This window comes from Tasmannia lanceolata, unplaced genomic scaffold (genome assembly GCF_043159265.1).
Source record: "Tasmannia lanceolata isolate RefF3 unplaced genomic scaffold, GAP_Taslan_0.1 ptg000005l, whole genome shotgun sequence".
In the NCBI taxonomy this organism is placed as follows: domain Eukaryota; kingdom Viridiplantae; phylum Streptophyta; class Magnoliopsida; order Canellales; family Winteraceae; genus Tasmannia; species Tasmannia lanceolata.
Genome location: NW_027518682.1, coordinates 7,010,231 through 7,026,490, shown reverse-complemented (window position 1 = coordinate 7,026,490; position 16,260 = coordinate 7,010,231). Strand labels below are relative to the sequence as shown.

Below are 16,260 nucleotides of genomic sequence, written 5' to 3'. Positions count from 1 at the left end.
GTTTTCAATATCCTTCCTTAGATATTGCTTCTAACGATAAGTCTTACCGTTGTTCTCTTGGTCTGTATCCCTATTCTTATGATAGAGTTTGAGTTTGAATGCGGATTGTGTCATCTTTCTCACTCTAAATAAACCATCCCTATAAAAGCTACTGTCTCCATTCACGAGATGGCTGGTCTGAAATGCAATAGACCAGCTGCGAAATGCCTTTTGCGATGGACCCTGACAAATCCCCTAATACACTTTCAATTTTGGTTTTGCTACATGCGTTTCAGTTTTGACATGTTCCTAGATGTGAATGAAGATGGAAACAGTTCAGCCATTTCATGTCAATTTCTTTGAAAATTTAATATAGTGTGTGGGTGGTCATCAAATTGATATGTGGGGGTGATAAGGAACGCTTTAGTAATACAACGACCCACTATAACACACTAGGTCCGTCCCATCCTTGATTGACAGACCGTATCCCAATCCTAACATCCTATATGTAATTTTATAGAAGGTAAGCAAGGATTCACAGTCTACAAACAATAGAAATTGTTGCTCATTATGATCTTATGATCAGCGTGATTTTTGAGCCATCCGATATCCATAGCAAGACCCATCAAATAAACGGTTGGATCAAGGGGACCCACAGTGAGGTCGCCCCATATGAAGCAGAAAGCCCATTCTTCCATCGTCTCTCGCTGTTCACCTACCGGTGTAAGAAAATCGCGGCGTAGTCACGATGCCTGTAAGACTCTCTCACTCACTCTCTCTCTCTCTCGTTTAAATCTTGAATTAGGCTTTTGTTTTTTTATAGGATAGAAATCTAGGGTTAGGGTTTTGTTTTTGAGGGAGAGATTTGAGATATGTTTGTTTGAGGGTGCAGCTAAGGAGGCTACTGGAGGTGGAACCACCTGCACCTGTCAGGTACTTAATCGGAGCGGTGATAATGATGATTGGCGTGGTTTTACCCGTGGGTTACATGATGTTCAGAAACAAGCGTGTTCCATCCACTTCCTCTTACTCTAAGCAGACGTAGGTGTGCCTTTTCTTTTTCTATATCCTTTCCTCTCTTTTTCCCCTTTGTGGTTCCCAATTTTACCATTTGTCATCTGATTTCATTGCCTGACACTGTTATTTTTTATTTGGTTTCAGGAATAAAGGCCTGATCTAGAGGAGATTTTTTTTGTAATCGATCCTCCTCTTTTGTTAATGGAAGGCTTATTGAGTCAATCTAGGAAGAAGAAGAAGAAAAAGAAAAGGTTGTTTAGGTCTCCCATTTCCAGCTTTGCTGGAATTTTATTTTATTAATTTTGTCTTTGTTTGCTTGTTGTTTTCATGCTATTCAAACACATAATTATAGTCATTGGGTTGGTGCCTACTGCATACTAGTCCTTTTTTCATGGTTTCCTGAACATTTAGCTGCTGGATGTGATGCCACCCCTGTGTGGAATCAGTAATGCTGTTTACTGTCTTAACAAGGGTTCAAACAAATATCATTTTTGCTTTATTAATTGGTTCAAACTGTCGTTGGGTCTCTTAATCTTTCCATTTAAACGATTTTTTCTCGTGGAATTGGAGCAGTCTATGAGGCTAATGGATTTATAGGGGATAGTTTGAAGCTGCATGTGAGATAGGTTTTTGACAGTGTAATTGGCTTGGTCTTTTTTCTGTTGCGGGTATTGGATAGGATGATGTTTGCAGCGAATTTGAGGTTATGTGAGTTAAATAGTTTCTTTCATAGTTTTGGTTGTCAATTGTGATCGATTTGCTGCACATTTTTACTGTCTTAAATTGGTTGCAATCAATTCAATTTGATTTGGTGGAATAATTGAAGTTATTATCCAACTCGAACTCAGGGTACTCCAATACACCTCTTTCTACTCCTTCCTCATTGCAAAAATGCATCCAACTGGCTACAACAACTTCAATCCCAATCTCAAAATTAGCATCTTTGTTGCCCATCTAGTTATGAACTACTTAATCCGGTTGGAATCACAGCCTGGGGGCAAGGGTAGTGTTTATTCGACTTCCTCTGCACTCTTATACCTCAGTCAAGTTGATTTCCTCATGCATAACCATTACCACCACACTGTTTACCTTTGCTTTATAGAAGGTTGATGCGTTTTCACTGATGCTTTTTACGATAGGATCTAGGTCATCACGAGTCATGATTGGTGTTGCATAGGTGGTTTTGGGCATTTTTATTAACCTGTGAGAGTTGCCGGCGTTGTGTCAAATTATCGGGAGGAGATGAAGATAATCATGGTGCGTTTGGGATGCATAATTGTTGCATGCCGTTTACTAATATCTCCCTGTGAAGTAAGTAATATGTCTGATTGTTAGGATCTGGATATGTAAAGAAGGGAGCAATTGGATTCATGTTACCATGTTTCCTAGCAGGGCTATTCTGATCACTCCCACATAGGTAGATTTTCTCGTCGATGATAAGGCGGGACTTTCTTTTGGATAGAGAGGTTGATTGAAGTAGGATTCACTTGTTAGCAGGGAAGGTAGTGCACAGCCCAATGTTGACAGGGAGGTTTATTCTTATTGAGTTTGATGGGTTTTAGTTTGGTGCTTTTGGGAAGTGATGATGGAATATTGTGCTTGCTGAATGAGTTCGAGATGTTTCTTTTATTTGTTTTAGTAGGACTGTTGTTTTATTACTTCAATGGGAGTTACATTGTAGAAAGAAATTTATGCCTTTTATACAGTGCAGTTTGGTTAGGAGTCCACAATGTTTTGGACGCTGTTCAAAGCCCAGTTAGGAGTCTTTGTGATGAGTTAGTAAGTTTAGATTGATCTTGAGTTTTGGTCAATCACGAGGAGGCCCATAGATGGGAAGCTGGGAAGTTTGATGGTTTCTTGGAAAGGATATTTTTTGGGGGCCGACTGATGGACAGCCAGTTTAGATCTATTTCTGAACAAGATTATTTTATCTTCTCAGTCACATCTTTGTTCTTGGACATTGCAAGCCTCATCACATCCAACAAGATGTTACCAAAATGTCTGCAGCAGAACTCTTAATGATGATCTTTCCTTGTAGGCTGCTTTTCTTGTATTGATCAATATATGTTATTCTTCTCAGTCACAGAGAGAATGCTGCAATTTTTCATTCCCATGAGAAAAATGGGATCAAATTCCTACCCAATCCTAGTATAGTTTTGATAACTTAGTATTCTTCAGTGGCAAGTTCAGTTGCTAACTTGTTACATTCTCCATCAAGATAGATCATCCTTTTTCGGGGTTGGCACTCAATGGCAAATAACTTAATAGGGAAGAATTGGGATAATTTTTAAGGGAAGGATTCAGTCTTAAATTTTTGAAGCTGGAATATACTTTTCAATGAACCATCATTTACATTTTACTGTACAGATGGCCCCTTGAGCTACATGCTCAATTCATAGTCTTCTGTTTTTTTAGAGGTAGCCCACCACTCGATGAAATCTCAACTTCAGAATCAGATCCGCCCATGTGCAGTGCAATAGAATGTTCCTAGACTGCAACAGTTTCAGACAAATGCTTTCGTTACTTACCATGTTGTACACACTTGACTACTGTGTTACCACCTATTCGATTAAGAGGGTGAGGTTTGGTTGATGCATTAGGAAGTATATGGCTCATCGATTGAAAGGCCAAGTAGAAGAATGTTTTGGAACACCAACTGGTGAGCACACCCCTTCACTTTGGATTCTGAGTATATTTTATTTGAACGCTCCCAAATTATATACAATTAGGCTCTATTTTGTTCGATGTAAAATGGTAGTAGAACCAATTTTACGCCCACTTTTTAGTGGAAAAATGAGCGTAACTTTTGTTTTGCACTCATTTTACGTTGACAGAAACAGAGCATCACAAAAACATCCCTCTCCCCTCCGGTGTTTTCATCTCTCTCTAACCCCAAAGAAAACAAAGGACAAAAAAAAAAACAAGGGAAATGATATCAGCACAACCATGTTTTGATATTTTTTGATATTTTCACCAACCCATCTTGTCTTTTAGTATTTAAAGAGCTGTCAAAGGTTATTACAGTTCTCAAAAAAGTCCTCACAAGCGAATAAAAAAAGAAAAGACAAGCTTGGTTTGTGCAGTTATATTAAAACACGGTTGTTCTGATATCATTTCCAAAAAACAAACCTAAAAACAATCGAATTTTTAAGCTAATTACAGTAAGCCACATAATGGAGGGACTAAGTACCTGTATTTTTAATTCTTTCAATCAGAGACGCCCACAGCAGAATGTGCAGAGGTTCAATGTAAACAAGTAATAAGAAGTTGGGATTACTCGATTCTAAAACGTCAAAAACAGTACTCACTTTCTTCGGCGTGCAATCCCTAAAATTCAGACATCAGGGTTGTGAGCAGAATGGTTTCGTCCCCTGCTGCCTCCACAAAATCCTTTCACAAAATGGCTTTTAATATTTCGGCAAAAGCAACAGCAATATAGCATTACCTCAACATTGCAGAGCAGAATTAGAATTACTAAAAGAGAAAGCTTTAAAAGTACGGAAAAGTCTATTGCTTACATCAATTACAACATCAGCATTGCAAGAATAAATAAAAGTATATAAAAAATATTTAATGTTAATTGCAAAATCCCTAGCATCTTCAGAATTCAGATATAATTTTATGGCAATTTGGGCCTTTTGAGTATGTGAGAAATTGAAAATTATGAAATACTCCGACTGACACTTTGATCTCAAAGATGTGCTTGGCTTCTAGGAAATGTATAACCCAAAGAGACAGGGTAGAGAGCAACTCCTCCATGCATATTAGGTTATTCTGGATTACCTGGTAACTCTGTAAGCCTGCAAAATCAGAAGCTTTTGGTGAATTCCTCATCTTAATGGAAAGCCCCAGAAGGCCAAATGTGCTCCAGATCCAGGATTAAGTTTGAAGTGTAAAAGCATTTGGAATGAACAGTATATGAAGGTGAAAACCCACAATCATTTTGAATTTCTCCTTTATTATGCATGCCAAACATTTCAACCTTTTTCTTCATTTCTGAGTTGAATTGGAAAACTGCCTATGAAGTTTAACATAACGGACAGAGCAAAATGACATCAGATTTTATTCCAAGAAGCATTCACACTCCCACATACCTTGACAGCCTTCAGTAGTTCTTTGGCTTCCTTGTTGTTTTTAAAATGATCACGAACAGGCTGCCAAAAACAGAACAGGTGTGTGAGATGTGCCTTTAGAAAAATATTGCAAAGAACAAAGAAGGAAATTTCCAAATAAGACAGCTAGTCCAAGCCTTTTAAGTGACAATGCTAAATATATTTCTTACAAATGATGCAGCCATAATAGTTGTCAACCCATGACTCGACACATGACTCGACACGTGACTGGATTTCTTAATTTTATGACTCATGTCTCGACTCGACTCGTGACTCGTAAGAGTTTTTTTACAAGAACAGAAATTTAGTTGAAAATATTAGAATTATATATCAAAAGATTAAGCATGTAAAAAATATAACAAGATAGCACACAGATAAAGCACTAAGCCAAAAATATAAATAACTACATGCGTGTAACTTGCATGCACAAAAATAATTAAGTTCTAAGTTCCAACTTCCAAGTTTTCAACCATCTAAACAAGAAAGCCCAGCTCAACGGCTCGACTCGACTCGTAAGAGTCATATGTTTTCAAGTTGACTCCCAGCGACACGTTCGAGTCACCAAACGACTTGGACGAGTCTTCAACAGAGGAGAGTCACTCATGCGACTCGCCTCGAAAGACCAACGACTCGACTCGCCTCGAAAGACCAACGACTCGACTCGCCTCGAAAGACCAACGACTCGACTCGACTCAGGAGTTGACTTGTACGAGTCGTAAAAGTTTAACAACTATGGCAGCCAGTCAAAGAAACAAGATTCCAAGGAATGCTACAAGGCCAGTTTCTTTTTCTTTTCTTTTTTTTTTGCGGATAGGGAAACTCAGATTGAGCCCATGACCTCGAGGTTGCAACATCGTGCACCTTCGAAATGAACTACATGCTCAACTCCCATTATAGGGGCAGGGTACATGGATCACGCTATGTTACCTGCCTAATGAAGATGCATGGATCATGCTATGCTACCTGCCTAGTGAACCCTAAGGCAGGGTACATGGGTCATTCTATACCACATGCCTAGCCAATCTGGTATGCCATATCCCCATGTATTACTCCAGCCTGAGAAACATAAACATAGATGCCAACTCAAAAGAACTGGTACATCGGACTTGCAGGTTTTAGAGATTAGAGAACTAGGTAAGGAAAAATCCTGGAAATGTTCCAGGCAACAATCATCAGGAAAAAACATATGGCTTTAGATAAATAATGATGTTTTGATTTGAAATGTGTTATAATATGCCATAAAAATCAATGAATCATGTTCCAGGTACACAACAGTCAAGTGGATACCCAGCAAACAAGAGGGAAAAAAACCTATGGCTTTAGAGAAAATAATGATGTTTTGATTTGAAATGTGTTATACATTATGCCATAAAAATCAATGATCATTTCCATTCAGAGAAAAAAAAAACAATGATCATTTCAGTTGTATATGCTAACAAAAAGAAGCATGGGAACTATTTCGCTTAGGGCCATATATTTGAAAGATGATAAATAATTGGACAAATGAAAGTCCCCAGGCAATCACACTTGAATCATGTTATACACAGTATGTTGGACCTATAGGAGTATCTACATATCACAGCTGAAATCCCACTACGTGTCATCAACAACCCAAACTAAGCAAATGCAGGAAGTTTGTGACCAGAATAAAGAAGGGTAAATACTCAATAAATGGCAAGTCATATTTTTTTTTTGCATGATCTATATTAGAAAATAATCTGTTGCCTTTAAATCCTGCGTAACGAACATAACAGTGTTTTGACAACTCCAGACAATATCAAGCACTCAGACGGGTTTGGAAAATTAGAAGAATTTTGCTAAATAGTAAGAGTTAAATGAAAGAATACCTGCAAGATCGTGTTTAATGCCTTTGAAAGAGCAGGCTTGATATCAGCTGGGTGTAATTCTTCCTTTTCATAGTCAGCAATTAGTTCTTCGACACTGGCGAAGGTCCTGAACAGATGCAGTTGAAGAAACTACAATCAGTCATTAAAGATCTATATTGTTATTTGCACGGCATTAGAAAATCAGATTAAATCAGCCAAAACCAAGAAAAAATGGGGTTAAGCATTCATGTCATCTACACACTGTTCAAAATTAGAAGTTCGAACCATGTGCCAGTCCATGTTGACATGCCTACAAGCAAGGTTTTAAATGTCAGTTTCGGTGTCGGTTTCGGCCACCACCGAAACCGAATTTGGATTCAGTGGAAATTTCGGCAGAAATCATGTAAAACTTTGACAATATTTTCGGTTTTTTTAAGGGATTTGCTAGCGTCCATCGCAGAAGGCATTTCATGGATGGTTTGTTGCATGTGAGTGCAGCCACGTCATGACTGAAGACAAAAATCTGCTGAAAAGTGAGCCTGTGTGGCTGCACTCACATGCAACAGACCATCCGGGAAATGCCTTCTGCGATGGTCGCTGGCAAATCCCTTTTTTTAATTTCCACCAAAATGTATAAAATTTCGGTGGAAATCTTTAACATTTCGGTAGAAATTTTATAAATAAGGGTGAAAAACGAGATTTTGGTTGAAATTTGAATTTTGGACAATAAACACTTATAAAAGGATAAAAATGGGGGGAAATCAAAGAATGCACTAATTCAAGAGGGCGTGGTTCCTTGCGCCAGAAGGGATTGACTTAAAGCAGCTTGATTTAAGAGACTATACAATGCTTGAGGAAGTTTTTCCAGTAGAGGATGTTAAGAACAGGCTCTTTTTTTTTCTTTTTTCTCTTTAAAAAAAGAGAGAGATCGAGCCCTGGGACTGGATGCTTTTTGTCTTGCTTTTTCCAAATGTGTTGGTAGACCGTGAAAGAGAACTAATGGATTTCCTTGAAGATTTTCACATATCTCTGGAGCTGGATAACAGAACGAGGGTTACTTTTGTCACGCTCATTCCAAAAAAGGATGGGACTGAAAGGTTTAACTGATTTCTGATCCATTGGACTATGTTATGAGCCGGATGGGGTTTTGTAACAAGCGGTAATCTTGGATTAGAAGGTGTTCATTAAAAAGAATGTGCTCTTTTCACTTCAGTTTGTGATTCATTTTTCCTTTTTGTTTTAGTTTGAGTTGTATCTTGACCAGATCATTGTAATTTTGTCATATCTCAAAAACGAATGTGCCGCATGCACCAAGGTTGAGACAAATATTAAAATGCATGAATGTCACATTAAAACGAGATTGGTGCGTAAGATTAGCATACACAGCAAAAAGATGGACGGACTCACTTATTTCCACCATTCTTCACATCACGTTCTACCTCAAACTTTCCAAACCATGGGAAAATGATGTACTTGATGTACTCCAAACATGGATTTCCATTCACGATCTTCGGAGGGCAATAGGCTTTCTTTATCTTCACATTCACTTCTGCCTACAGCACCAAATATTGAAACAACTGCTGCTGAAAAAATGGTAATGAAGTGCATAATAAATGGGACCTCAAAACCGGGACAGGACTACTGTTTTTTCAATACAGCAGAATTAAACATTTTTTTATACAGGTCAAAAATAATGAAACTGATATATGCACCCCTCTTTTATTGCAAACTTCTCTCATTGGCTTTTGCAATTCCGAACAAGCAATCAACAGTCAATTCGAGAAGTTAAAATTAAAGAGGTGCCAATATTAAAACCGGGGGGGAGGGGAGTGAGGACACAGTACATATGGGCATTGAGAGGACAATATAAGAACTTAATTTTTTCAGTTAGATGGTTATAAAAACCTTCATTCGAAATCCTATAAAAAAACTTGGCAAGAAAATTAACCAGTTAAGCAGAACTGCATACGTGATTTAGTTATCTGAAATAAACAAACCAACTAACATAATGAGAAAAAGATAATCCCACTTGAAGGTTTTATAAAATACTCGACTAAAAAACACAACATAAATTCCATTCAAAAAAAAAACTTCAGCATTGAAAAAAAGGCCAAATAGATGGAGAATAGGGAAAACAAGGATAAACAAATGCCACCAGTAAAAATAAATTTCCTCGATGAAATAAAAAATAGAACTCAAATTATCTACCCAAAAAAAAAAAAAAACAAATAGAAATCAAATCCAGAAAATGCCCTTAAAACTAAAATAGCTGGATAATAAGGGAAATGTGGAAAAAACAAGTGGCATATGAAAGAATACTATACATCTAAGATGAAAACAACACGCAAACCCAAAGCCAGAGAGTGTCCCTGAATCTAACTCATTACAGAAAGCATAAAATTTCCGAACGAAAACTGACAGGATGAAAAAATATGGAAACATATGCAAGACATAGCAAGATTCTTATTTTAATAAGACATAGCATGATTCTGAATATCATTTCAAAATAACTTAGAAAGCTCTAACAGGGTTTGCATTTTTACACACAAATAAATCTAAAAATCACTCTCTTCGCCCAGTAGATTCCATACCTCCTCATCCTCCATGAAGATAGAAGACGATGGATCACTTTTTGACATCTTTTCTTGTCCTTGCTGTAGGCCAGGCAGCATATCTGCAATTCATTACCACTTAAGGCCAATTCAATAACTGTATTTAGAGATTAAAGAAAACTAAAAGAGTAACACTAAGGATACGGTGCGACAGAATTATAGGCTTGTTCTTCCTTTTGATGTCATCACAGTACTCTCTTGCAAGTACATTCACTTTCCGCTGGTCCATTCCCAACTGGCAGATATCAGCCTGCAAAAACACAACAAGTAGCAGTAGTTGAAGTAACTGGACAAACGCCAAAAGTGAATCTTGCAATCTTTTGTTCGATTACATAGTTAATTATGATGGAGTAAGGCCAAGCAGTAAAGATACACCAATGAGTCAGGCCAAGCAGTAAAGATACACCAAAAATCTTTCACCAGGAGGAAACCTAGGAAGAAGAACAACCTTCAGAAAAAATATGTCGGCACATTGCATGCATGGATAGAAAATCTGGGCTGCTGTCAACTCATCCTGCTCGCTGCGACCCATAATCTGACAACACCTGCAAATAAAGAAAAAAAACAAGACATGAGATGTGACTACCATGGTTCAGTGAATGCAGGAGACTACATGTATCAAATATTATTCACGCACCTTAATATCCTTGGAAGCTTGTTCCTTCGACCTATATCCATTACAAGAGGCCAGTATTCATGTGCCCGCGAGTTAATTTCTTCAGAAGACCACAAAAACTCAACTCTGTCAAGATTCATTCCAACAGATTTCCAAATCTCGATCATATAACGACCAACAGTTTGGATTTTCTTCAAATCACCCCCCATTTTATTGTTTAGCTGTGCAAACCAATCTGCAATCCATATCTTTACTTTGCATCCTGCCGATGTCAGTTTGTTCACGTTTATTGCCTTCACGACACCCTGCTCATCGATCAAAACATCAATTAAATTACAAGCTTCAAAATGTCTAGGTATAGACCTCAAGCTTCCATTGCTAATAAATCTAGAGGTATAACATTAATAACTCCAGCATATACAAACAAATGAAAGGCAACAGATGGGCTGATTCAAAACATTTAAAATGCTCCAGTCAGTGAAAATGAGAGCTCAAGAGACTGGTCCATTCAGTGAAATTGAGAGCTCAAGCAATGGGATCGGCAACAATGTCGACAAAAAGTATTTTGTGTAAAATATTTGAATTTGGCCATGAGAGCACATAGTGCTATAAGGATTATCCTCTGGTACATCAGTTGACAATTGACAAATGTTGGCTGTCAGTGTGGAAGTCGCAACATTATGCTGGAGTGACTAATGGTTACATGTGAAACAACCCACCTGAAGAAAGGAATATTTGCAAGCTTCAAGGGTCAATTGGTGGGTAAAAGGGAATATATTTCTAATAATTCTGCTTCAAATCCTCTCAAGATGTAGTGATTTATGATGTTGCAGTGGAAGCAAAGATGAGTTACTGCAAAGCAAACAAGTATTTGCAGACCAAGATGGGCTGAACAAAATTTCCAGTGGCTCCGTCACAGCATTCCACGCAAGTAAATTTTTGGTTAAAAAATAACAACCACAGAAATGTGCTGAGAATTTGAAAACACTGGGTGATGAAGTGGGATCAAGAAGCAAGGACACTAGAAGCGCAGTACTAATGATTCTTCGTTGGCCCGGGTCTGACTATTCGATCATCAATTCAACGTAGAATTGTTGAAACAGAAAATAAGACTGATTCAACCTCAAGAATAATTCCTACTCCTTTTATCATCCTTTTTTTTAGTAAGGTTTAAGGTACCTTATAACGGATCTGTATGATGAGTTATATGGGGCTTTAATCCTGATACCATTTCATCTCAAAAAGATAATATCATTAATTCAATAGGAGTATTACATTCACTAATGAAAAGGAAAACAAAATCATTCTACTCAGATGGGAAAATCTTGTGAGCCGCGATTCTTGAAGAGTATTCAACACGACAAACAACTTCTCGATAGTAGGTGTATGTCTTCTTCCGAAACGTGGGTGCATTCATGATCTCAGTTTTCTCGGCTTGTACGATTTGCTGTTCGTCCGTAGCTCTTGGTGAGTCGGGCACCATATTGGTTGGGTCTTCCTCAAAAGTTATGGTTTTGTTACCCTTCAGGGAGGATGAGCTGGAAGTGCTGGCGATTTGCATCGGACCTTTGCTGGTAATCAACCTCTTCATTTCGTCTTTCTCGTAGAAGTTTGGGAGGTGAATATGTTCCACTTCGACAATTTCAACTTCGGCCGAGCCGTAGAAACATCTTGGTTTATGTCGCCCGAAAGCGTTGGGTTGAACATCACGTGGAACGATGTTACCAGGGAACCATTGCCAGTCATCTACTCGACGTGGCCCATCTTGGGAGTGCAGGGTCTCCGGATGATATAAGTGATTGCTAGGTATTCGCTTGTGTAGTTGCCTTGTTCAGGAAACCAGGTGTAAGCTGTGTCTATCTAATTGACATTATGCCAATCTAATAGCCATGCTGGTGTACCTGTGGGGCCATCTGAAAAAGGCGAGGTCTCACAGACCCTCTTCTTGATCATAATTTGATTAACAACTTGAACAAGATCAGGGTAAATAGTAAATCCCGGGATTGTGAATGGGTTGTTGTCACTCCACTTGAACTTCGTGGTGATCAATGGAATGTATAATTCATCGGTGGTGGTCAGGGTAATGTGTGTGGGGCGGATGGAGGCATGGAACCTTGAGAGAAAATGGCCGTATTCAATCGAACCATAGTACCTTTCAGTGCTATAGTATTGGTTGAGAGTAATGTCTTCAACCTTCATCAAACTTTTCCTAATTCCGACATATAAGTCAAGGAACCAAGAGGAGATGTAAGCAGCAGCAACCATGGTGACGATGTCACTGTAACTGTCTTGAAGCTTGTAATCCTCGACTTATCGACTGAACTTAGGCCAGTTAGCTCTAAACCATGATGTATAAATCATGATTAAAGATTCAAACAGGCCTTGCGAATAGAGAGGAGTGTATCTTCTCTTCCTCAGTGGTGTGTAATCAAGGTTTTAAATTTCGACCGAAATTTCGGCAGAGACCGAAACTGAAATTGGGGTACGTCGAAACGTTACAAAATTTCGACCGAAATTTAAGGAATATCCCCAAAAAATCTGAAATTTATTTGTTATTTAATATTAATACGAAATTTCAGCCGAAATTACCGAAATTTCGTACAGGATAAAAACATTACTTTTTCCCTATTTCGACGGATTTCGAACAAAATTTCGGTTTCGGTGAGGACCGAAACGCATTCCGAAATGGAAATTTAACACCTTGTGTGCAATGACCAAAACTTATGCAATTCTGGTCTGTGAGCCAATCCACAGCTCTTTTATCACCGCCAGGTCTGGATGAGGGACCCTTTTTGGCAGATTTTTCAGTAGAGACAGGCATAATGCATCTCTTGAGAGCAGTATTGGGTTTCTCTCGAACTACAGTAACTGTAGTTTTTGTCTGCTCGTCAGCCATCACGATAAAAACAAAATTAATGCGGAATCTTGATAGTTTTACGCCATGTTTGGCAGCCATGATTTTTATTTCATGATTACAGAGAAAGATATACAAAGTCCCAGCAAATGTTACTATCACCCATGCAGATCAAGAGTAGTTGTTTGTATTTAAACAAAAGTTTGCAAGAAGCTCAGTTGTACACCAACTGCAATGGGGAGCATAATTTATCTCAAGGTAGCATTTCACTAGAACTATGCCTCAACTATAATTTGATCATTTCTTCGTTTGCAGGTCGATTAGTATAGCGTACATATACTTTGGAATTGGTAAAGTTTTCTAGCATAAAACATTCTTGCTTTTTTCTGCTTGATTTATAGCTTCTTGAATCCGCCTCGAAAATGCTGAGGTTGAGAAGAGATAATGTTGTGTGAGGAATAAACATGGGAGAGGCCAATACAAATTCCATTACTTGTTGCTACTATACTTCTACATTGCTTTCTCATCTATGACTTTGCTGGTGATATCGAATCATGACGAGGGAATTTAAGATTATAATTGTAACTGAGAAGATATAGGAAGAAGACCCTTTCATTTCACATTCGAGTTTTGTTCCACCACATCCTTATTGTTCTCTTTGTAAGGATCAATTCTCGTAGACCGAAGGCATGTGAAGCAATACCAATGAAGGAAAATACCTTGAACCGTGGATCTGTGGTCTGCAAAACAAGAAATTTGAGAGGGCACGAATGAGTAGAGGGCGAGAAAAGCCTGAAAAACAAGGAAACAAAACACTCCACTTAAAATATGATTGATTTTTTCCTTGTTTTTTAGCCACTTCCCTCTCTCACCACTTAAGAAACTAAATTTATCATGAAAAAAAAAAATTAGGGTTGCCAAACATGGCCTTAGATTCTTTAGTCCTTCCTCTATGGGTGGCAAGAGAAATTCTTCACTCTATTTAATAATAACGATAAGATGTAATGCAAGTAGCAGGCATCATGATCATGGACATTTTCGTGATTTCCCATTATCTGAAAAGGGGGCGGAAATGGAAACTAAGAGTAAAAAAATAGAAAGGAATAATGTAATGGGAAACAAACCTGGGCGATGTGCATTCTTCCAGAGGGTTCGAAGCCATCATAACAGATAGGGTCCTTCTTTTTAGCCAGAAGATTCATCAACTCATCTTCCTGTATGCACTCTTCTCCCACGCTCCTTACTATTGCGAACTTCTCTTCTACCGTCAACCTAACATTTATAGAAAAAAGGGGAAGAAAAATTAGAACTGATTAACTTAGGGCTCGAGGATTCAAAGACAAAATGAAATCGAACTGGTGATTTGGAGCTTCTTACTCGATCGCCTGTGTAGGAGGAATTTCTCCATCTTCAGAACCAAGCGACAAGGCTGTAACGCTGGGGATTTGCTCCGCTGATTCTCCTTCCATCTCTCTCTCTCTCTCTCTCTCTCTCTCTCTCTCTCTGAGATTTGGGTTCTTGGATTTAGGGTTTTACAAGGATGCAAACGCAGAAATCGAACCTCGAGGAAATCTCAAAGGTACCCCTCTCTTGCTCTCATGGGCCCAACGCGCAAGGCTCAACCCGAACCGGACCTGTTCGACCCCATTTTGGCTGTGTTGGGTTAGGTTCGGTTTGGGAAATACCCGCCACATTTAATTTAGGTTAGGTTAGGGTTGAGGCCTTCAACGTGACCTTAGTCGCGACCTCCATCCTCTAATTTTATCTTGATTTTCAAGAGGAAATGATAAATGCACCCCTTTCATCACTTGGGACACCAGCAGCAGTGTATCAATGACTCAGGGGCTGATGTACTTCACGTCAGAAGGATGCAATTGATTTGATTGCCACGTAGACTGCAGTTGGGTGTCCCATGTGATGAAAGGGGCGCATTTATCATTTCCCTTTTCAAAAATCTTTGGATTAGGGTTGAGAGACTTAGAGGCAGGTTGAGTTAGGGTTAACCATCTTCAACATGGAAGCACATAATGGTTTGAGTTAGGGTTGAGGGAATGCTACCTCCGGTTTAGGGTGGGCCTAAGCTTGATTTGACGTGTACCCTTACCGGTCTTCGTATGCTTCCCTGATACGTGCCTAATCGGCCGTAACACAAATAAACAAAATAAAAAGGGAGAATAGGGAAGATGATGGTTGATTCGAGGCAACCAGACCTCCTAATGAATCGGTTCGAGAGGAACCATTACTCTCTTGGAAACATAGTTTCTATTTTGCTAGGCACGTATACCAGAGGTGGTGGACCTGCTGCTTCCTGCCTTTTCTTTTTGGAGAGTGTAAAAGAGTAGTGGTCATTAAAACATTGGAGGGGGCTATCCCATGTAAAAAAAGGGTGAATGTATCACTTCCCTAAATTAAACTTAGGGCGATGATATTTTCACCCCCTATACAGTACGCATTCGCCCCCTTTATGACAGGAACGGTGGGAAACTTTAATGCTTTTTGACGTCAAATCACGTTAAAAAGGGGGCGAATACATACTGCAGGGGGTGAAAATATCACCGTCGTAAACTTATCGTTCTTCTTTTTTACTCGCTTTCTAGTTTGGGCAACAGATTATGATGTGACACATGTTCATAGTTAGGGCTGCAACAGGGTCAGGTTGGGTCGGGTTTTTCAAAACCCTAGCCCAACCCTGGATCCCATTATCTCAGCCCTGACCCGCCCTGACCCTGAGTCAGGGCCGGAAAACCTCAACCCATTACCCGCCCCACAAGGTATTGTGCTGGCCCTGGCCCGCCCTGATTGGGCAGGGCCGGGCAGGCCCTAATTGACCTTAGTGCAAATACCTGTTAAGAGTGCAAAAAATAAAGCAACCACTTATCATATGGAACAAAATGATCAATAAACAGAGAAAGGGAACAAAATAAGACAATATGAATTCAACAACATGCGGGCAACAGAGACAATTAATAATAATAATCTAAAGAAACATCAATCCAAGATAATAGAAAACATTAGCAAAAGAAACATGCACAGATGGTTCAATTCTATAATAGAAAACTCAGGATCGGGCCGGGTCAGGGTACCCGAGGCATTAACCCAAAACCCACCCGACCTGAGTCAGGGTAAAAAAAAAATGAACCCTGACCCGCCCTCAGGGTTAGAAAATCCAGTCCTGACCCTGTTCGGGCTCAGGGCTGACTGGGCCAAACTTGCACCCCTATTCATAGTCGTTAGATATATCTCA

General features: G+C 39.1%; 2 protein-coding genes across 2 annotated transcripts; one reads left to right on the top strand and one right to left on the bottom strand.

The window, feature by feature from the left end:
* Nucleotides 1–555: 555 nt before the first annotated feature.
* LOC143876531 (uncharacterized) lies at nt 556–1,499 on the top strand. Its single transcript, XM_077378235.1, has 3 exons — nt 556–733; nt 872–1,024; nt 1,141–1,499. Exons 1-2 carry the CDS (start codon nt 728–730, stop codon nt 1,022–1,024), a joined length of 159 nt encoding a protein of 52 aa, XP_077234350.1. The 5' UTR covers nt 556–727; the 3' UTR covers nt 1,141–1,499.
* Nucleotides 1,500–4,467: 2,968 nt separating this feature from the next.
* Nucleotides 4,468–14,677, bottom strand: LOC143877301 (Tyrosyl-tRNA synthetase, class Ib, bacterial/mitochondrial). Its single transcript, XM_077379291.1, has 10 exons — nt 14,394–14,677; nt 14,141–14,288; nt 10,184–10,467; nt 9,995–10,091; nt 9,691–9,796; nt 9,526–9,608; nt 8,342–8,487; nt 6,956–7,061; nt 5,091–5,150; nt 4,468–4,796 (listed from the first exon to the last, which is right to left on the bottom strand). Exons 1-10 carry the CDS (start codon nt 14,483–14,485, stop codon nt 4,776–4,778), a joined length of 1,143 nt encoding a protein of 380 aa, XP_077235406.1. The 5' UTR covers nt 14,486–14,677; the 3' UTR covers nt 4,468–4,775.
* Nucleotides 14,678–16,260: the final 1,583 nt, after the last annotated feature.